General features: G+C 37.6%; 1 protein-coding gene across 6 annotated transcripts in view; it reads left to right on the top strand.

Moving 5' to 3' along the window:
• The window catches only part of SLC4A10 (solute carrier family 4 member 10), a 199,634-nt gene that overhangs the window by 154,743 nt on the left and 24,992 nt on the right, over positions 1 to 19,899 (top strand). For all 6 annotated transcript variants that reach the window (XM_060777877.2, XM_060777869.2, XM_060777832.2 and 3 more), the window contains 4 exons: positions 10,770 to 10,875; positions 17,598 to 17,759; positions 18,662 to 18,775; positions 19,505 to 19,666. In XM_060777877.2, the coding sequence (XP_060633860.2) occupies positions 10,770 to 10,875; positions 17,598 to 17,759; positions 18,662 to 18,775; positions 19,505 to 19,666 (544 nt within the window). The remainder of the gene's footprint in view (positions 1 to 10,769; positions 10,876 to 17,597; positions 17,760 to 18,661; positions 18,776 to 19,504; positions 19,667 to 19,899) is intronic.

Genomic DNA, 19,899 nt, shown 5'->3' with positions numbered 1-19,899 from the left:
GAGAAAATATACATATTTGTGCACATGCAGTGTGGTCCATTTTCTATGATCATAAGAGAAAGGGAAAATCATGCACATGTCCTATTAGATTTTTATTGCCACTGCAATTATGCTTGTTTCAAATACATGAGGATGAAATTCTCACAGTCCAATTATAAGGAACCCAAGAAGGTTTCTTTATACCACCTCAGATAGACCATGCTATTTGCCACTCTCCAACATCTCATGCAAGGGTTTTGTCATCTCATGTTTTCTGAAAAAACCTCCCTGGAAATGCCGGGGCCTTTAAGAAGCAAATAATGTGCTTACTCTCTGCTGTGGTTGCATCCAAATAGCTTGTCTTACCTGTGCCTATTTTTATCTATGGTGGTCACTCCCTTGTACAAAACAACCCTTTTTTTGCATCTTAAGCAAAGCAGTGTCCAATTTTCAGACATTTCTAGTGCAGAATCAAAACCAGACAGAATGAAGGCTTTGAGCCTAAACAGTGAATTTTTAAATATGTTTTATTTCCCTTGTGGAAATTTGTTCTTGGTTCCACATCACAAACTCTTTGGAAGCTCTCCATAATTCTCAAAGTGGTGCTTTTAGTCGTGTGTGTATGTATGCATAATAGCTTGCATGTATGTAGTCTTCTGGAAAATTGCAACAATTTCTATAATTCTTGGAATGTATATATGCCAAAATTCAGCTTTATAATTATGTTATGGAAGCTTTCTTCATTGTCCAACTTCCAAAACCATACAAAGAGACAGAAATATATGAATGGGTGTATATCTGATGGCATATTATAATTTGATCATAACATTGCTATATATTTATTGAAATTAATAAATAGGCTTGCCTTGCTCCAAATCTTTGCCATTTTGTTCTTCTTTCTCCCACCCATCCCCTTTCGATCCCTTGTTTGGCTTCCACTAGCAGACTTTAGCCTGCAGAAGATCTACCACCTTCCTTGGTATGTTTGGTGAGAATGCACAAGTGGGCCTCTTCAGTGGCTACTCAAAGGATTTTGAACTTATTTCTAGGGAGGATAAGAAGAAGTTCTTTGCTGTTCTATCATTGTCTAGTGACAATCTTAGGCACTGACTTCCAAGACTTCTTATAGGCATGGGTGTGAAACTTGTGGCCCTCCAGCTGCTTGGGCCCCCAACTCTCTGAAACCCTAGCCAGCTTGTCTAATGATATTGACTTATGGGAACTGAAGTCCAAAACACCTGGAAGGTCACAAGCATTTGTAAGCCACATCTCAGTAGAAGGTGACATACAACTGAAATAGCAGCAGCAATAGCAACAATAATAAAATTAGGATTGGGTTGTTGTAGGTTTTTTCGGGCTGTCTGGCCATGGTCTAGAGGCATTGTCTCCTGACGTTTCGCCTGCACTTTGGCAAGCATCCTCAGAGGTAGTGAGACCTCTACAACAACCCAGTGATTCCGGCCATGAAAGCCTTCGACAAAATTAGGATTGTTCTGTAAACCATAAAGAACAGTGAATAATACGATACTCTATATGTTAACATCATAGACTGCATTTTCCAAAGAAAAGGAAGGCCTGGAGACTGAAATCAAAGATGAAATTATAATATAGTAGGGCCTCCATTTTTGTGGTGGTTATAGATGCAGAATCCCTTCAAAAGTGAGAGAAGAACTAAAGACATGAATGTTCCACTGTGCCTTTGATTAAATGGTTCCCCAGGAAATTTCAGCCCCCAACTATGACCTAAAATGTAGTTCCTGCATTTTTCTGCTGTTTCTTGCTCAGAGTTATAATGTTTCACCCTATATTGCCCTTCATCCCTAGTTTTGTCATCTGGCTTTATCCATTAGCCCTATCCTCGCAACTGATTGTATCAGCCCGCCTACCCGAGATGAGAAACTGTTACTATTTCAGGCCACTTGTTGTTGCTCATTGGTTTTTATATTGTGTTATATATCTGGTTGTTTTATATTGTTTTATGATGTTGTTATTGAATTTTAATGTGCTATTTTAATTATGTTGTTGGGCTTGTCCCCATGTAACTCACCCCGGATCTCTTTGGGGAGATGGAGGCGGGGTACAAAAATAAAGTTATTATATTATTATTATAAAACTGAAAATAAAAATGTGGAATTTTTCAAATCAAAAAGAATAATTCTTGAGGAATCTTTAGTCCTTCCACCATAATTCTATAATCAGCTTCTGCTGGAAGGTCTCTCATTAATCTGTTCTTTCTAGGAATCTCTAGATCTTCCAGCATGACTTATGGTCAATTTATTTATTTATTTTATTTATTTGCTTCACTTTTATACCGCATATTTCAGCCCTTGACAGGCGACTCAATGCGGTTTACAGTGTAATTAAAACACAGCAATACAACAACCGGGACAACAACGTCGCTCCACAACAATTAACATCAGACAGACAAATCAACAAACAACATATATAACGCCTCCGTTAAAGTCAGATCCATTTTCATAGCCATTGTGCCGTTCCTATGTTCAGTTACCGTCTTCCTTAGTTAGTTGCATTGCTTAGCCAAACGCTTGTTCGTAAAGCCAGGTCTTGACCATTCTCCGAAACGCCAGCAACGAAGGTGCCTGTCTGATGTCTGCTGGCAAGGCATTCCATAGCCGAGGGGCCACCACTGAGAAGGCCATTGTCAATTCCTAGAGAACATATTCAAGAAATTCATGAGTAATCAAATCCACAAAAGTTAAACCCAGAAATGTGCATAGCTGAACTGTAACTACAAAAATTGTTGTTTACACTAGCAAAGTTAATTGTAACTAGTGTCAATTTTTTTCTATAAGTTCCTGCTTTCTTTAGAGTTCACTTGATACTTCAGTCAGGCATTGCGTTTAATAAAAATTATTGGACTCCATTCAAAACTGTATAGATATGAAGTTAATGAACTAGATGACCTGCACATGGAATGAAGGAATAGATTTTTGATTATTCCCATGCCCACTGGGGTGCTCTGTTCTGAAGATTTAGGGGCCCCATCTGGACTTTCAATCATAGAGGACTGAAGGAAGGAGAAAAAAATCAGTGGAACTTATTGCATTGTTCCCATTCTACAGTAGAAGAATGTGCTGGATCCTAGTTCCCTCTGCCAAAGGAATGTGCCCTTTTGACTATGGATGGAAAATGATCTGGCCTAGTATTTTACACAGCGTCAGGGCCCTTCCACGCTGCCCTTTATCCCAGGATCTGATCTCAGATTATCTGCTTGAAACTGGAATATATGAGTCCCCACTGCCACATAACCTGGGATAAACAGATAATCTGGGATCAGATCCTGGGATAAAGGGACAGTGTGGAAGGGCCTTCATTGACTGTAGTTCCTAAAATCCAAAATACTCAAAACATTTCAGGCAAGCTTTCGAAGCTTCTTTGCCTTCTTTTTCAGCCAAAAGATGTTTTAAAAAATAATACAGAAGAAGACAAGAAAAGCGACAGTGTTGGAGCCTATTATCAGCATGATGTATGATTTTATATGATCATTTTGATGCTGGTGTTTAGCTGTAATCTGTTCTTTTAATATAACCTCGATGTTATATTTCCCCTTTCCTTCACTGCCTTTTATAAAATCTGAAGAACCCTATTGAAGTTGTCATTGTCCCTCGAGGTACTTATTTGGGGCAGAACTGTCCTAAAACAGAACTGCCACATTAGCCAATTAACTCCAGGAGTCCACCAGAATCTCCTACAAGGTGTGTGCCTTTCAGATGGTTTCCCCAGATGTTGTACATCACCTTACAATTTAAAATTATAATTGCCTTAGATTATGTAATTCCTCACTTGCTCCTGTGTGGAATTTATGCACAGAACATGGCAAATTTCTCTTGATCCCCATCTCCTGGCTGCTATTTCTAACTGTTTAGCACAAGGGGTTGCAATGTGGAGCCCTGAGGCTGCGTACCCTTCACTCGTTCAATTTCACAGTCTTCTTTTGTTCTGCATAGTAAAGGGTGAATTTCACTTTCCTGTTTTGACATTAAAACACCTCCTGCAATTTTTTTTAAAAACCCAAGTATTTTCTTCCACTTGCTTCTGTTTTTTGGGATGATTATGGGGTTGACAGCTATCTGTGGCAGCAAGTCCTCATATTTGCTGCAGTTGTCTACCTCTGAGGAGGAGACAAGTATTCCTTAAGTCTACCATAAATGATACATTGGCTTGGTCTATCAGTGTCTCCTGCTGCATTGAGGTGTTCAAGAAAGAGGTAACTTTTTGCACATTTTTGTCACTTTTCTCATAGGTTGACTTTCTGAAGAGAGCATCCTCACTCCCCCACACAATTCAGAAGGCTGTTTTTTTCCCTGTGTTGAGAAGGCTCCCTAATTTGGAACTCTGGAAATTGTAAGAAGGGTGATGTAGTTATTGCACACTCTTTCCTTTGGGTTTTCATTGTCAGTTGCCTTCAAGAGAGAGAGAAAGAGAGAGAGCACTCCAAATCACCCTATCATCAACTGCTCAGACTTAGGACAATCATGGCTTTCTTGATTGAGCCTATATATCTAAATGGAAGGCAATCTTTTTCTTTTCCTATTGCTCTCTACTTTATCATGGTCTTTTCTAGTGAGTCATATCTTCTTATGGTGTGGTTCAAGTACACATCATGAGTTTTGTCATCTTTGTAGTTAGCCTGTTTTAAATTCTAAAGCAGGCTTTAGAAACAATGAAATGAGGTATGAAGTAACGTTCATCTCGCATGTGACCACATCCTGCATGTAGCCATATGTTTCAGTTGTTGTCCGTGATAAGACTTGTAGTCCAACACGTCTGGGTGAGAATACTGTTAATGGCATGTGCTGACATATGCCCTATGCATGTGCATGCCTCTTTTGGACATATGACTAGGTTGTATTCTGTAGGCCCTTGTGCAACTTGCAAAACCTCCCTCTCCCACACAGCTATCAAGCTCTGGGGCTGCTGGTGGTGCTGCTTACTGGTGAGGAGGAGAGGAGGCAGTTCAGGCTAGGTACCTCCAAAGGGAAGGAACAGGAGAGTGTATCCCATCTGTAAGTGTACTCCCATTGTCTGCACCATCTGACTTGAGCTGTGATAGTTATTTATTGTGTGGCTCGCCTTTCTTCCCTTTCTATAGATAAGCAACAGCAGCAGACCCCTCCTCAGGCTTAACAGCTCCAGATGGACACTGTTTTATTAGCCTTTTAAACACCATAAAATACATACATGGGGGAACGGGTACTGAACTGTATGGGTAGATCATTATATTCTGCTGGCTTGAACTTGACCCTGGAGAAGAATTGTATAAGTTTTAAAGCCAGGGCTTTGCTGAAATTGCGCTTCTCTGTTGAACTTTATAAATGATCTTTTTATAATAGTTGCCTAAAGCAGTTAACTTTGTGTAGAACTTTACAAATGATCTTTCTGCAGTGGCTAATGGCTGCCCAAAGCAGTTTGCTCTTACAATAGAATATGTTAAAATGTGGTTTATATGCAAACCTTGTATTAACCAGTCTGTCTGAGCCTATGAGCTAATATTTTATTACAGCAGGCCTTTGATGTTTTGCGGTTTTTGTGGATGTGATTCTTCATGGAATTGAATTAAATGTTTCCTCTAGGAATTCCTAGGCCCTTAAGCATGACTCTGTGGTCAACTTCTGTCATATATTTGCACTGGAAAAGCTAGAATTTCCTAGATTGAATACTTCTCTAGGCATTTGTAGGTCCTCCAGTATGATTCTGTTGTCAACTTCCAGCATAAGTTGACTATAGCATTGTACTGAAAGACCTAGAGATTTCTAGAAAAGTAAAAAAAATGTGTTTTTAAATCATGTTTTCCCCATATTTATGGGTGTTCTTGCCCCTCACCCCAGCAAAAGTGGAGGGCTAACTACAGTTCTGCAAATAAATGAGTGCTTGCATAAACATAGACTGGAGATAAAAGAATTGGGGAATGCTGTAGCAGTTGTTTTGCTTACATAGGTCTACTTGCACAAGCTTTGATACAAGAAGAATATCATCGTGGCCCACGCATAAATTTCATGTGTTACAAACTATACATGAATAGGAGGGTAAGAAATGCAGCTTTGTGATGGATGATAGCAATAAAGATGAACAAGAAATATATATGCAGCATTCTTCTCATTTTCATTTGAGGTACTTCTCATATAGGAGAGAATGTTTTAGTATTTAGAAATGTTAGAATTTGACTTCTAACTCTGCTTGGTTTGGTAAACATTACAAAACATTTTAGGCAACTACAAAATGGGTACAGCATTCTCCAAAAGAATGATGTACCCATTTTGTAGTTGTCTACAATGTTACTTGTCCAATATTCTGCCAGACCATTTATGTTGGATAAGTGAGACTCTACTGTAAATGAACCCTGTTTTCTAGACTATCTCATTTTAGTGGACATTGACTTTCTTGTTATTATCTATTAAAGTGGTAGTCCTGGCAACTCCCCTTTATTTCTTACCATTCTGTCTCCTCTTTGTCCTGTATGAATATGCCTTCTCAAAACCAGGTCCTAAATAACTTTCAGTCTTGCTAGTTTCTGGTGTTAAAAGGAAATGTATCTCTGATTGGTGTGTAAAGTCCAGATATTAGTTCATTAGTTCATTTCTCACCTTTCTGGCTGAGCTATGTTGTTCCCCCAGAGTGGTGATTTTCTGTTTTGTGACATTAAAAAAAGTCTCTACCAGAAGTTACTCAATTATTAACAGATCATACTGAATAATTTTAAGCATTTTTGGCATGGTGATATGCATATTACAATCTGTCCATGACATACATTTAGAAGCATAATGTCCCACTCTCAGAGGTATTGAAGGTGCCAAGTTCATGTCATTCTGACATGTCGTTCAGGCTGAAGGCATCAATGTATTCTGTTGGCCAAGTTTGACAACTGAGTTTTTGTGAGAGCCCCCTGCTAGGATGGAAAGAAAAGAAAAGAGAAGTGCCTATAAGCAATGTGTGTTTACTGGATGGTGCTCAGTGGGTATCAAAATCAAGTGGGCTTTTTCCTCACCTAACTTTTAAAACTTGTAGATTGAAAATATACCATCCATTGAAATGCTACAAACTCTGTAACATTTCACAGGGGAAAAGTAGGACAGATGAGGCCAAATAACACCAGAATATGGTCGAGATGGCAAAATATATTTATGAATGAGCCATCTGGGAAGGGCAAGATCATGCCCCCTCCCGTAGTCTCTTCCTTGTTTTCCCAATGAGTCATGTCTTCTCATGATATGCCCAAAATACAGGAGTCTCAGTTTAATCATATTGGCTTCTAGGGAAAGTTTAAGCTTGATTTGTCCTGGACCCATATGTTTGTCTTTTTAGTAGTCCACTGTGTCCATAGAACAGACCCAATTTCAAATTATCTGATTTTCTTATCAGCTTTCTTCACTGTTCTGTTTTCACAGCCCTATGTAGAAATTGAAATATGATAGCATGGACAATCCTGACTTTGATATTCAAAGATATATCTTTATTTTAAGAATAATGTCTTCCAGCTCTTCCAAGTCCTAGTCTTCTTCTAGTTTCGATTACCGTAATACCGTTCTTATTCATTCTTGACCCAAGGCATAGGAAATATTTTACAATCTCAGCTGGGATTGCTGCAGTCAAAGTTGCCCAGAATCAGTCTAAAGAGGAACATCCTGATTGGGATCTAGCCTCTGTTTAGTCGTAAGGTGTTGTTTCTGTCATTGAATCCATAAATGACTCTCTTCTGGGGTGGTTAGGACTAGACTTCAGGTTAGAAGTCCAAGATCCTATAGGACCACTCCCTTTATCCTGCAATTAGTAGCCCAGTGGAGTTCATTCATGTTCAGACTGCTGACTGATAGCTAGGAGAAGGAAAACAGAAAACTTGAGGCAAGAAGAGAATGTAATGGAATACCTGGAAGCTGAACAACACTGAAGTATTTGCTGCAGGTCTCCCTTGTCTTCAACAATACCTTTGTTATTACCCTAAATACAAGTAATAGAATAAAAATTGAACATTTTTCAACACTGAGGCTACACATGCAGTCTCCTTCCCTCTCTCACTCTGCTTTTGTGTACATACCCACATGTGAATGTGTGCTTTATAGAGCTGGATTTGTGATAGCAAAGCTTTTTAGTTTTCTGATATTATTGCTTTCTGAAAAGCATTTAACTCATTTTCTAAAGCATGTGCATAATAATAGCACCCCTTCTTAATTGCGCTGAGAAATAACAACTCTCCTACAGTGGATTTTGAAGCTTTAATTTAAATTTCTCTTGGAACATTTGTACACCCACTTAGCATCTTCTGCAAATCCTACATTACATTATGTAGTTGGAAATAAGCATGGGGTTTTAGAAGCAGATTCAGAGCAGGTGAAAAAAAGCTGCAAAACAGTTGTAGCACTGCATTGTGTAGGAGCTTAAAGAGGATGGGTTTAGGATATAATAATAATAATAATAATAATAATAATAATAATAATAATAATCCAACGTGTGATCTGCTACAACGGCCAGCAGAGTGTTTGTTGTGGACTCATCTTGTTGTGTTTCTAATAATAATAATAATAATAATAATAATAATAATAATAATAATAGGAAAAACTCAGCCATTATCAAGACTTCAAAATTGAACTGTAGACTCTGGCATAAACCAGTAGAGGTGGTCCCAGTGGTAATCGGCACACTGGGTGCTGTGCCAAAAGCTCTCAGTTGGCATTTAGAAACAATAAACATTGACAAAATCACGATCTGTCAACTGCAAAAGGCCACCTTATTTGGATCTGCACACATCATTCAAAAATACATCACACAGTCCTAGATGCTTGGGAAGTGTTCAACTTGTGATTTTGTAATATCTATCTCACTTGCTGTGTCATACTGTGTATTTGTGCCAGTACAATATAATATAATATAATATTATATTATATAATATTATATAATATAGTAAAACTTTATTGATATACGATCCTATCTCTCCAAGAGGACTTGGCATTTTCTAACACAGGGGAAAACATAACTGGGCAAAATATCTCCATCCACTTTTGTCAGGTGGTTTGTGACTGGCAAAAATTGGGGAAAGTAGTCAGCACTTTCTAGTGGGAGAAGACAGATTCTGCCCATATTTAGGATTACAGGTAGTTTACCGTTCCAAATGAGGCAGCCAAGGATTTTTGTCCCATTTAAAAAAATGTGAAGGTATAAGCGTTTTGTTGCTAAAGCAGCTCAGTGCTGTCATTGTTAACATTAAAATTCCCAAATGTGAATAACAGTGGATCAGTCACTTCATTTCATAATGTAGTCCACTAGCTGCCAGCATCTGAAAATTGTAAAAATCTATCTTCAGTGATAAAAATAATTAAGGATTGCTGAGGTCTGTCCATCCAGGAAATGTTAAAAACAAAGTCTTCATTAAATATTTCAACCCATAGCAATTCATATAAATTGATCACATTCGTTTACTTTAAGAATGAGGTTTAAAAGTTGATTGTCCAATAAATTCATCAGCTGACTAAATATGGGAGGTGAGAGCTGGCCTCGGGGCTAAGCAGTGGTAGAAGTAGGGATCATACATTGGACATGTCATGGCGGCCACATTATTGGCCTGGCTTGAACATAAAGCTAAAAAGTTTAGTGTTGTATGCACATCTTTGTTTATTATTCATTTGTCTTCTTATGTGGTCACAAAGAGAAGGCCAGAAGAATTCACTTCCATTTTTAACCAGTTTGTTGTTATATCAGTATGGGGAACTGTGATTCTTTTAAAAAGAGGATCAGAATCAGTTAACACTAAACACTATTTGTCCCAAGCAACCAACTGTGGTACTGAAAATGAAGCAAATGCTTCCAGGCTCTTCATAACTTTGGGAGAGGAGAGAGGTTTAGTACACAATACTGGTTTTTTCTTCTTCCATAAAACAGAAAACTGTATTCATGTCATAGGATGCTCGATGGTTTTAGTTCAGGGATTTGTTTACATTAGAGGCATATATTCGGAAATTCAAACTAAGCAGAGGGAAAATATGATGTACAATGGTAACTAAGGGCCATATAAATAACAGTGAAAATTATTATATCCACTTCACAGAAGTCTTGACTATGTCTCATGACTTGCCAGGATTGCTGACTTTTTGCATCACACATTCTTATGAGCCACTCTAATACACTTAACTTCTAAGTCAAGGGGGGTTTCTTTGTCTATATGAGAATAAAACAGTGTGACTTGTCCAAGTTTAGTTAACTTTTGAAAACTCCCTCACACACTCTAGGGCAGTGGTTCTCAATCTGTGGGTTCCCAGGGGTTTTGGCCTACAAGTCCCAGAAATCCCAGCCAGTTTACCAGCTGTTAGGATTTCTGGTAGTTGAAGGTCAAAACATATGGGGACCGACAAGTTGAGAACCACTTCTCATGTTTTGAGCAACCAGATGATTTTTCAGGATGGATGTGGTCCTTTTCTGAATATTGTGTTCTGATAAATTCCAACACTTTCAAATTCCTGGGATTTACAACAGGCAAGGGAGGGCGTGAAAACATGGAGAAAGAGCTCCACACCCCCTACATAGTGTGGTGATATTTAAAATGTAAACTCTATAAAATTTGAGAAAATATCAGGGCATTTGAGTAGAATTCCAGTTGTCTGGAAAATGAGCTACTGAGAGCTGAAGAAAGATTCTTTAGCTTTTCTGGAAGATTTCTATCTTAAAGGTACATGGACACTCTCCAGGACTGAAGTTCTATACATTACTGGCTACACAATTCTTAAGTTTAAATATATCTATAGATTTGTATCTATATATGATTGGTTTGCTTTGCTTTCCAGATGCAGCTGTGTGGAGCCAAGCAACCCCAGCAATAATACTTTACAATTTTGGGCATCCAAAAACAAGACTTCAGATGACATAACTTGGGGAAACCTAACTTGGAAAGTAAGTGTACCATTGAACACACAGCATGGACAGACTCAATGAATGTTCAAACAAATGTATAATGAAGGCAGGGTGAAATAGTATTACATAGCCTTTTCTCTCTTAGGTATTTGTTTGAAGAGATATAGTGTTCAGGTATATTTGTGGGAAGTTTCCCCTCTATGAGTTAAATTCCTATATTCATAGAATTGTAAGATCTCAGAGTTGGAAGCAGCTAAAAGAGCCATCTAGTCCTATGCAGGAATATACTGCTAAAGCATTCCTGAAAGTCATGCATCCAAACTCTGTTAAAAGCCATGGTAGTTCAAGCAGAGTCAAACTGCACCCTTAGTAAGTCTTTTCAGTGAGTGTTCCCTGTGGGTGCATATTTTTAACAACAGCGATGTATGTGCCACTAGTCTTGGTGTTTTACCAAGGAGTATTACTGAGATTAAGCCTACATTCATGAAATAGCAGCAGATTTGACCTAAATTCCACCAGATGGTAAATCTGAAGCTACAGTGTGTAAAAAGCATATAAGCTCCACATTTTCAGTTGAATACTCTTCCAGATGTTCAGGCTATGAGGACAAATCAAAATTGTCAAATTGCTGAGTTGTCAAAATTATTGCAAACACCCTTCTATACATACAGTCCACTATTGTCAGCAGTATAGATTGTGACCAGGTAAGCAGAAAACTTATTGAGAACAGCAGCAGATTTACTTCAAAATACAATAGCCTACTTTATCATCATTCTCCAGTAAGGGTAACCAATATATCCTTGCTGCCCTCAAGGTTTTTGAGGCTAGGATTGGTTCTTTGTTATTGTATGGCTCCCCATTTGGATTTCTGCAATCAATAAATCATTTAATTCATCACATTCCAAGTTTCTCTGGAAACTAATGAGGCTCCCTAGATGTATACCTTATGCCATTCTATGCACAGAGACAGGTGAAAATGCTCTTGAAACCTTGGCATGTATGAGAGCTATAAAATTCTGGCTGCATATACATTTTCAAGCAGACCTCCATAGCAATATTCTCTCTCTGTTATCAGATCATTTTATTTCAGAGTGTTATGTTTTGCTTCTCAAAAAGATCGAAGCAATTGGCCTGTCTTTGGAAGCACTCTTAATGCTCATACAAGTGGAAATCTGCAAGTCATTCAAGAGCAGACGTTTGGATCTTGACTTCCATAATCTGAGTTGCCTAAGGGCTGAGAAGTGTGGTATACAAATATAGTAAATAAATAAATAGTAAATAAAATAATCTGACTCTTACAGCAAAGACAACTTGTTCCCCTACCACATCATTAATTCCATGTGAGAATGAAGTCATGGCAGCATATATTTGCATTTTGATTGATCCCATCCAGAGGAGAGCTTTGGCAAGATGTAATGTGTTGCTATCATCTCTTTTGGATGAAGATATAAAAACTGGAATGTTCCAAAAGGGTTTGTTCTTGTGATTTGGTCTCTGTTGAAATACTTCATCGTTCTTTGCATTCTTTGTTTGTTTGCCCCACATATGATAATATATGGATGAAATACAGGACTTAAATTTTTCACAGTGTTCTCAATGACAGGGGTGTTATAAAATTCCATATTTTCTGAACAACTCTGATGCATTCTTTTGTGAGACTGTTGCAAATTTTGTCCTTGAGATTAGTAACTTTTAAGTGTGTTTTCTTTTTATCTGTGACTTCCACTTGTTGTATATACCTCTGTTGTATGACAATTTTGTTGTTCAGAGGTTCTCTCTCTGTCTGTGTAATAGCCTACATTTTCATTGTTCGTTTCTTATTAACTTAGTATCTGTATGGAGTAATAATGTGCTTTATATTTACCAAACTGTGCTCATATTTAGCATCTGTAAACAGTAAAAGGCACTTTCTGTTAAATAATCTCAAATGACACTAAATGTATAACATGTCCCATAGACTTTTAGTTAACTGGAACTCAAGCAACTCGAACTATTCAGCAACTGGCAAACCATTTAGGAAATCATGCATTATGTTTTTAAAAATCTGTTTTTATAATATAGTTAGTTTTGCCTTTGTTTTAAGGCACAAAATGCGACCCCAAAACAGTCTGAAATATAACAGTTCAAGGCTACATTATGGCCAGACAGGGATGCTGTCAACCACTTTTGTGGCAGGACAGCAGCCTCACAGCCCAGCCATGCCGAAATCAGTTTGGCATGGCTGGGAATGGGGCCAGTGTCCATCCCCATCATGCCAGTTTCTCCCCAGAAGACATAAAACAGCAATGTACCTGATCGTTGGGCTGTTTCCTTTCTGGTTGCTGCCATGTGACTGACAAGGCAGCTTTGGAGAAGTGAGCCCTCTCTCTGTTCCTCCCTGGCTGCCATGCTGCCTCAGCGCATCTCAGATGTGTATACTGTTTAAATGTTTTTATTTCAGTCTTGAAATTTTCACAACCACAAATGATTTTGACTAAAAACTGACATCAATATATTTTCAGTTTCCAGAAAAAGAAATGAAGCATAGTTTTTGAAATATAACAAATTTCAAGGGGACTCCTTTGACTTTACCTCATGAGTTTCAAAATAATTTACTTCAGCAAAAATTTCAACCATTCTATCAAAATTTCACTGCAAATAAAATTTGAAGGTATTCCTGTCCTATAAAGAGCCAATGTCAGTGATGAATGTAGTGGTAGATCCCATTTTTGCAAGTGGACTGCTTGCATAATCAAAACTATCTATTACCCTTTTATTTAAGCTTTACCACCCACCATCCGGTCTGCTCCTGGGGAATCCTATATTTGTGTGTGTGTGTATTTATGTAACCTTTAAAAACATTTGGTTGGCATTACTCAAACTTGTTCTCAGGGGGAGGAGGTCTGATACTGTCACTATGTTAGGACTGGGAAGCAGCACTTCTGCCTTTCCTGCCAGGCTTCAGTGTGAGACTCAAGAGATAAAAGACAAAGATCCATACATGCATCAGGGCCAGCGAAATGCTTCCCAATTTTTGCTGCTTTGTCCACCCCACCTACCCGCAATCTGCTGAAAAATGCAAGGGGCTGCCCATTCCTTTTTTAATGAGACTCTGGTTAATTGTTTTGTAAGGATTAATGGTGTGAACTAGAAATGGGAAACATGTTGCTTTCTGAGAGTTCTGTAATTCAACATCTATCACTGTTGTTGTGTGCCTGGGAGTCATTCCCAATCTATGGCAAATCTAAGGTGAACCTGTCACAGGGTTTTCTTGGCTATATTTACTTGAAAGATATTTTCTATTACCTTCCTCTGAGATTCAGGGAGTGCGACTTGGCCAAAGTAATTCAGTGGGTTTCATGGCCAAGCAAGACTTTGAACCCGGTTTTCAGAGTGATCCCTAACCAGCATAATTAATAATGAAGTGAGTCGGGAGAGTTGTAAACCAACATTATCTGGAAAGTCACAAGTTGCTTGCCCCAATGTAAACAAATTCTAGACAATCCAACCACAAATTCTGATTTATTCTTCTTCTTTTTTTGCTTGTTTTACAGATTAGAGCAGATTTTAAACCGTAATCCTTGGTTCATACATAGTGACAAGCTAAGAACTGGGGACAATGAAAGTAAACACTTGTTATAAATCCTCTTCCTTTCTGCACAGGAGGCTAAGCTAACTGCTGTTTTTATTGCATTGCAAACAATTACGTTTTTATCTGTGTATATAGATTTGCTATGTATGAAAATGGGCAGGATACAAATGAAGTCAACAATAATAGTGATAGCGTAGATATAGAAATACTTAGCAATTGAGGCATGCTGTCCAGCTGTCCCAGTTTGCAGGGATGATTCCAATAAATTGTAATCCTCCTTTTTTCAACTGATGTTAAAATGCCCCAGTTTCTCTCTTCTTCTTCCACTTTCCCTCTTTGCCCTTTACTTATTTCAATCGCTGCAAAAGGAATTCAAAATGCAAAAATAGTCCCATGTTTCTCTCTCAGCTAGATCTCTAGTCCTCTCTCATGCTATCCTGATAGTCAGGCACAATATAACCCAGGAGTCTTCCCACCAATTGTCTATTCAGCTGGAGGAAAATACAAAAAAAATGTCATTGGAGTACATTTTTCTAAGGACCAAGAATCGGTTTTCTGCAAACCTGTTCTCTTTTTGTCAGATATGGGAAAAAGGCCAACCCTCTGAACATTACACTGTATCCTGTAGATTTTGATATAGAAATAAATATCAAAGAAAACTATGTGAGTTGCATTTCTGTACATTTATGAGGGTGAGACTAGTATTTAGTCCACTGAATTGGGGTTTTTTAGGGAGCCCAATTGGATATATTAAGGAGAAAGACATGACCTACTCCAGAAAGCATGTAGAATTTCATGCATTCTCCTTTGGATCCATGCTCATATGTTTGTTCAGTCTTCATGACAGATTATGCCATGAATGGTACAATTAATTTTCTATTTAGTTGCAGTAGAAACAGTTTTGTGGAGTCTGTTGCCATCTTGTGGCAAAAGGAGTTGCTTTTCTGCATTGTAGTACCAGAGGATTCCTCTAATCCTTTTTTCTAGCCTGTTGCCTTATATATGTTCTAGGGCTGGGCGGTTTCGTTTCGTTAATTCGTAATTCGTTAATAATTCATTAATTTTTACAATTACAAAACGATAACGAACCATTCTGGAGCAATTATTTAAAAAAACGAATTTTCAAAAACGTTTTGTAAATGCTTCGTATTTTGATATTGTATTCGTTTCGTTATTGTTTTGAGGTCGTTTTGTTATTATTTCCGCATGTCTGGCCCAGTTTTATGGTTTAATTAGTGAAAAAAAATTATAATATCACACCAACAGTCAACAACAGAGGGAGAGGGAAGCTTCAGAAGGTTTTGGAGGTTTTTTAGCGTATTTCGCGGTCGCGTCCACCATTAACGAATCGATTCGTTATTGTTTCGGAAATCGATTCGTTAATTTTTTACCATTTACGAAATTTCGTAAATATTGAACTTTTTAAAAGGAAAAGTTTGTAATTATTTTAAATATCAAAACAAAAAAAACCCCCAAATACAAATCGATTTTAGAAACAAATTTTTCCGTTGTTACCCAGGCCTAATATGTTCTGGCTGGATACTTTGAAAGTTGCAGTTTGGGGCACCAGAGTGAAGTGGGCAACTCTAAAATCACATGTCCTGTGACATCATATTTGCTCATGATAGTCACACTCATGATCTAGAACTAATGACAAGTGATTTCAAATTTTAACTGAATTTCACCCAGTTTTATCTGTAAAAAACCTACAGTTTTTATTTAATTAAATATGTTGGTTCATATCAAACTTCCTAACCAGTTTCTGTTAAAAGTAGCAGTATGCTAAATTTAACCAAAATAAATTACAAAGAAAAGTAAAGCATATTTTGCCTGGGGAAAAAAGAGAAACAAAGGACCAAAAAGGCCAACCCTCTGAACAAATTTTGTTCAGAAAATGTTGTGATAGATTTACCTTAGGGTTGCCACAAGTTGGAAATGACTCGAATGCACACAGCAACAACAAAAGGACCAAATAATAATGAAAGGCTTTGACATAATAGAAATGCTGTTTAGGGGAAAAAAGACATGAGATATATGTATTGTGTAGTTGTTGAAGGTCCCTTATCATTTTTATTGTTACTGAGTCAGACCACCCTTATATGAAGGATCCATTGTTGGTGTTATGATCCAAGTATCTGTATTATAGAATGCCAGAATGCTCTTAAGTGGAAACTTACCTGTGATTATAAGTAGGTGCATTCAAAATGTTGAGATTTGGGGCCTTTCTTCAGACAGTGGGTTTTCATTTCATCCCTCACAGAAATCTTAGTTTGATTACGTTACAATTAGCCAGTAGGCCTTAAACCAGAAAATATGGTATAATGCCTGCTTTAATTAAATCGGGATGTAAATTGCTTGAAGAGAAAAGGCATGAAGAAGGTGAAAGAAAGGAGCATGTAAATTCATAGCTTCTTCTCATCTACTCATTACAAAGTACTTGAGGTCAATGGGGTGAGGTAGAGGTGAATTCAGTTATTGTTGACTTGGGCTTAATAACTGGTTCTATGTCTTGGGAATCCTCTTCTGAAGGAGATATAAACAAACAAACAATTTTATTATAGTCCATAGGCCCATCAATAATATCTCTGAAGAAGATATTAATTTTGTCCATTTTTAGTACTTTCAAACATGATGAACAGGAAGGCAAAATATTCCATATGAAATATTTTGACCATATTGTGTATTATGTAGCAGCAGATGTAAGCATTCTACCAAATGTGTAATCAACAGAAACCTATAACCAATTCTAGAGCTCTCACAAATACAACCTGTACATAGAATTATTTTCAAATGTAGGGCTTCATTTCGGTGTACACCTTAACAAATCTTACAAATATGTTTGTTTAAAATGTGGCCTTGAGGTCAGGATTCCAGTACAGTTCCCTTATCCTCATGGGATACATTCCTAGATTTCATGCGGATATACAAAACTGTGGATACTAATGAATCCTGTTGAACTTTGTTTCTGGCCCCATAATACCACAGGGTCACACTGGAGGACCTTGAGAATACCCAGAGAAAACATAGTTTGCTGGACATGGATAAATGAAACTGTGGATGCTAATCTCATGGATAAGGGGTAGTTTAAATGGAAGCCAGTCTGGTCAGAAGTGGTAATGGAATACAATACAATCTTCTTTATTTTTGATGAGCTGCAAAACATAAAACATGCCTTTACTTTCCATGTTAGGAATGTGAACATTGGCAAGGGACATTTGTAGGACGAGCCTGTGGACATCATGGTCCTTACGTCCCAGATGTTCTCTTCTGGTCAGTCATCTTATTCTTTTCTACAGTTACTCTGTCATCCACACTGAAGCAGTTCAAGACAAGCCGATATTTCCCAACCAAGGTAATGTGTCTTTTGAAAATGAAACAATTGCCACTTTGCTGCAATCACAGGCTGCAGTTCTGTCTCTATGGCTGTCAGTGACCAATAGATGCTATTAACATCAATCAGTTCCCATTTATAATGTTTTATGGTTCTTCCTTGTGTGTTTACTACCAGGTCTCAATGGCCAATTGATGCCATTAGCATCAATCAACTCCCATTTATAATGTTTTATGGCATTTCTTTATATGTTTACTACCAGTAATATGTTAATATAGGAGAATGGGGAGGAGAGCAAGTACTTTTCTTTTATTCTGCCTCCTTGTTGAAACTGGAAGAGGTGATCATTTAGAGCAAAACACATTAAGGAAAGTCATTGCAGTTCAATCTGAAATGTAAATATGACCAACAGACTGTAATAATCAGCTCCACAGAGAGACAGAGTTCAAACAGAGACACAAAATCAAACCCTTTACTTCACCAGAGCAGTTGGGTATGATGGTCATGCAGTACAGTGCAATTCATCTGGCTGAAACTGGAAAACAAAACATGTTTTCATACAATTATTATTAAAGCTGTGCACTGGGTAATTACAAAGGTTAATTGTTGCAACCATAATTCAGTTAAATTTTATTTTATTGGGGGGGGGGCAGCAATATTCAAGCTCATTGGATATATGTGATCCACTAAGGGGCAAGTGGAGGAAAGTAGCACTTTGTTTCTTCCCTTTTCCAAAATGGAGCTCCACGAGATTTCTTGGGCTCTTTAGAGTTGGGAGAAATGGAGCGCAGAGGTGGGATGTAATATCCTCTTGTAATTCTAGAAAAATGATTTACAAGAAAAAAATCTCCTTGCAGTGGGAGAATGTCTTTTTTATTGACTAGCAATTGCTGACACTGATGATCATCTCAATGTATCTTCAGGTGCGGTCTATAGTGAGTGACTTTGCTGTCTTTCTTACCATCCTGTGCATGGTCTTAGTTGACTATGCCCTTGGAATTCCATCACCAAAACTTCAGGTTCCAAATGAATTCAAGGTAATCTCTTGAATTTTAATTTTCACTAAAATTAAAAAGTGCCACAGTGACTGTGTTATAAATGACTTGTAAGTATTTATTTCAGAAATGTAATAAAATATGAATTTGAATGTATCTCCAGTATAATTTTTTTTTTAAAATTTAGACTAAGTTTCAAAAAAATCAAATACATGATTAAGATAACATAACTTTGTCCAAAAGTTATTTTTTGCTCCATTACCAATTTCCCCCTCATTAATTCCTTTTGCAATACTATCAGGATAATAATTGGGATGAGGAAGTTGTGGTCTTCAGGGAGGCTTTGACTTCAGACTGCATCCTGACATCCAGAATAACCGATGGGCAGAGGTCATGGAAACCAAATACCTAAACATTTAGAGAAGACCTACAGATTCCCCACTCTGGCCATTCTTGATTACAAACATCTCTATGGCTCTTGTTATCTACAAGTATGATTAGGATTGCAGTTTTAGCTACCATTGGAGTGATTTGATGTTTGCACTGATGGCTTCTTTATGTTATCACTATACTATCCTTCTGATATGCACAATGCTGTGTAAGACGAATATGCAGTGTTTTTAGTTATTTGTGTTGTGTGTTGTATTTCTATTTGTATTCCTTTTCAAAAGTGGAGGAGGAATGTTTGTTGAGCTCTGATCCTGAAAGACCTCTGCATATGCTTCATAAAAATGCAGTCTCGTAGACCTTAATTTGCTCTTCTCCTCTTAGCCTACCAGAGATGATCGTGGCTGGTTCGTCACTCCTGTGGGCCCCAATCCTTGGTGGACAGTGCTGGCGGCTCTAATTCCAGCACTTCTTTGTACTATTTTAATATTTATGGACCAGCAGATTACAGCAGTTATCATAAATAGGAAAGAACATAAACTAAAGGTAAGATTATTTTGATCTTTCTAAGTATTATTCTAGAATCTCAATCTACATGTTTTGAAAAATACTCGTTATCTTTGTAAAGGAATTACACATTTTACCCATTTTTTTTGCTATTTGTATTTGTGTGCGGGAGGCTATTTCACACTACAGAATTATAGATCTATGATTCCACTTTAACTCTCATGGTTCCATCCTAGAGAACTTGAAATCATCAGTTTTGATAGGAGCATTTA

The sequence above is a fragment of the Anolis sagrei genome, chromosome 1 (genome assembly GCF_037176765.1).
Source record: "Anolis sagrei isolate rAnoSag1 chromosome 1, rAnoSag1.mat, whole genome shotgun sequence".
NCBI lineage: Eukaryota > Metazoa > Chordata > Lepidosauria > Squamata > Dactyloidae > Anolis > Anolis sagrei.
The sequence above is the reverse complement of the archived record's forward strand: the minus strand, read 5'-3'. Positions and strand labels throughout refer to the sequence as shown.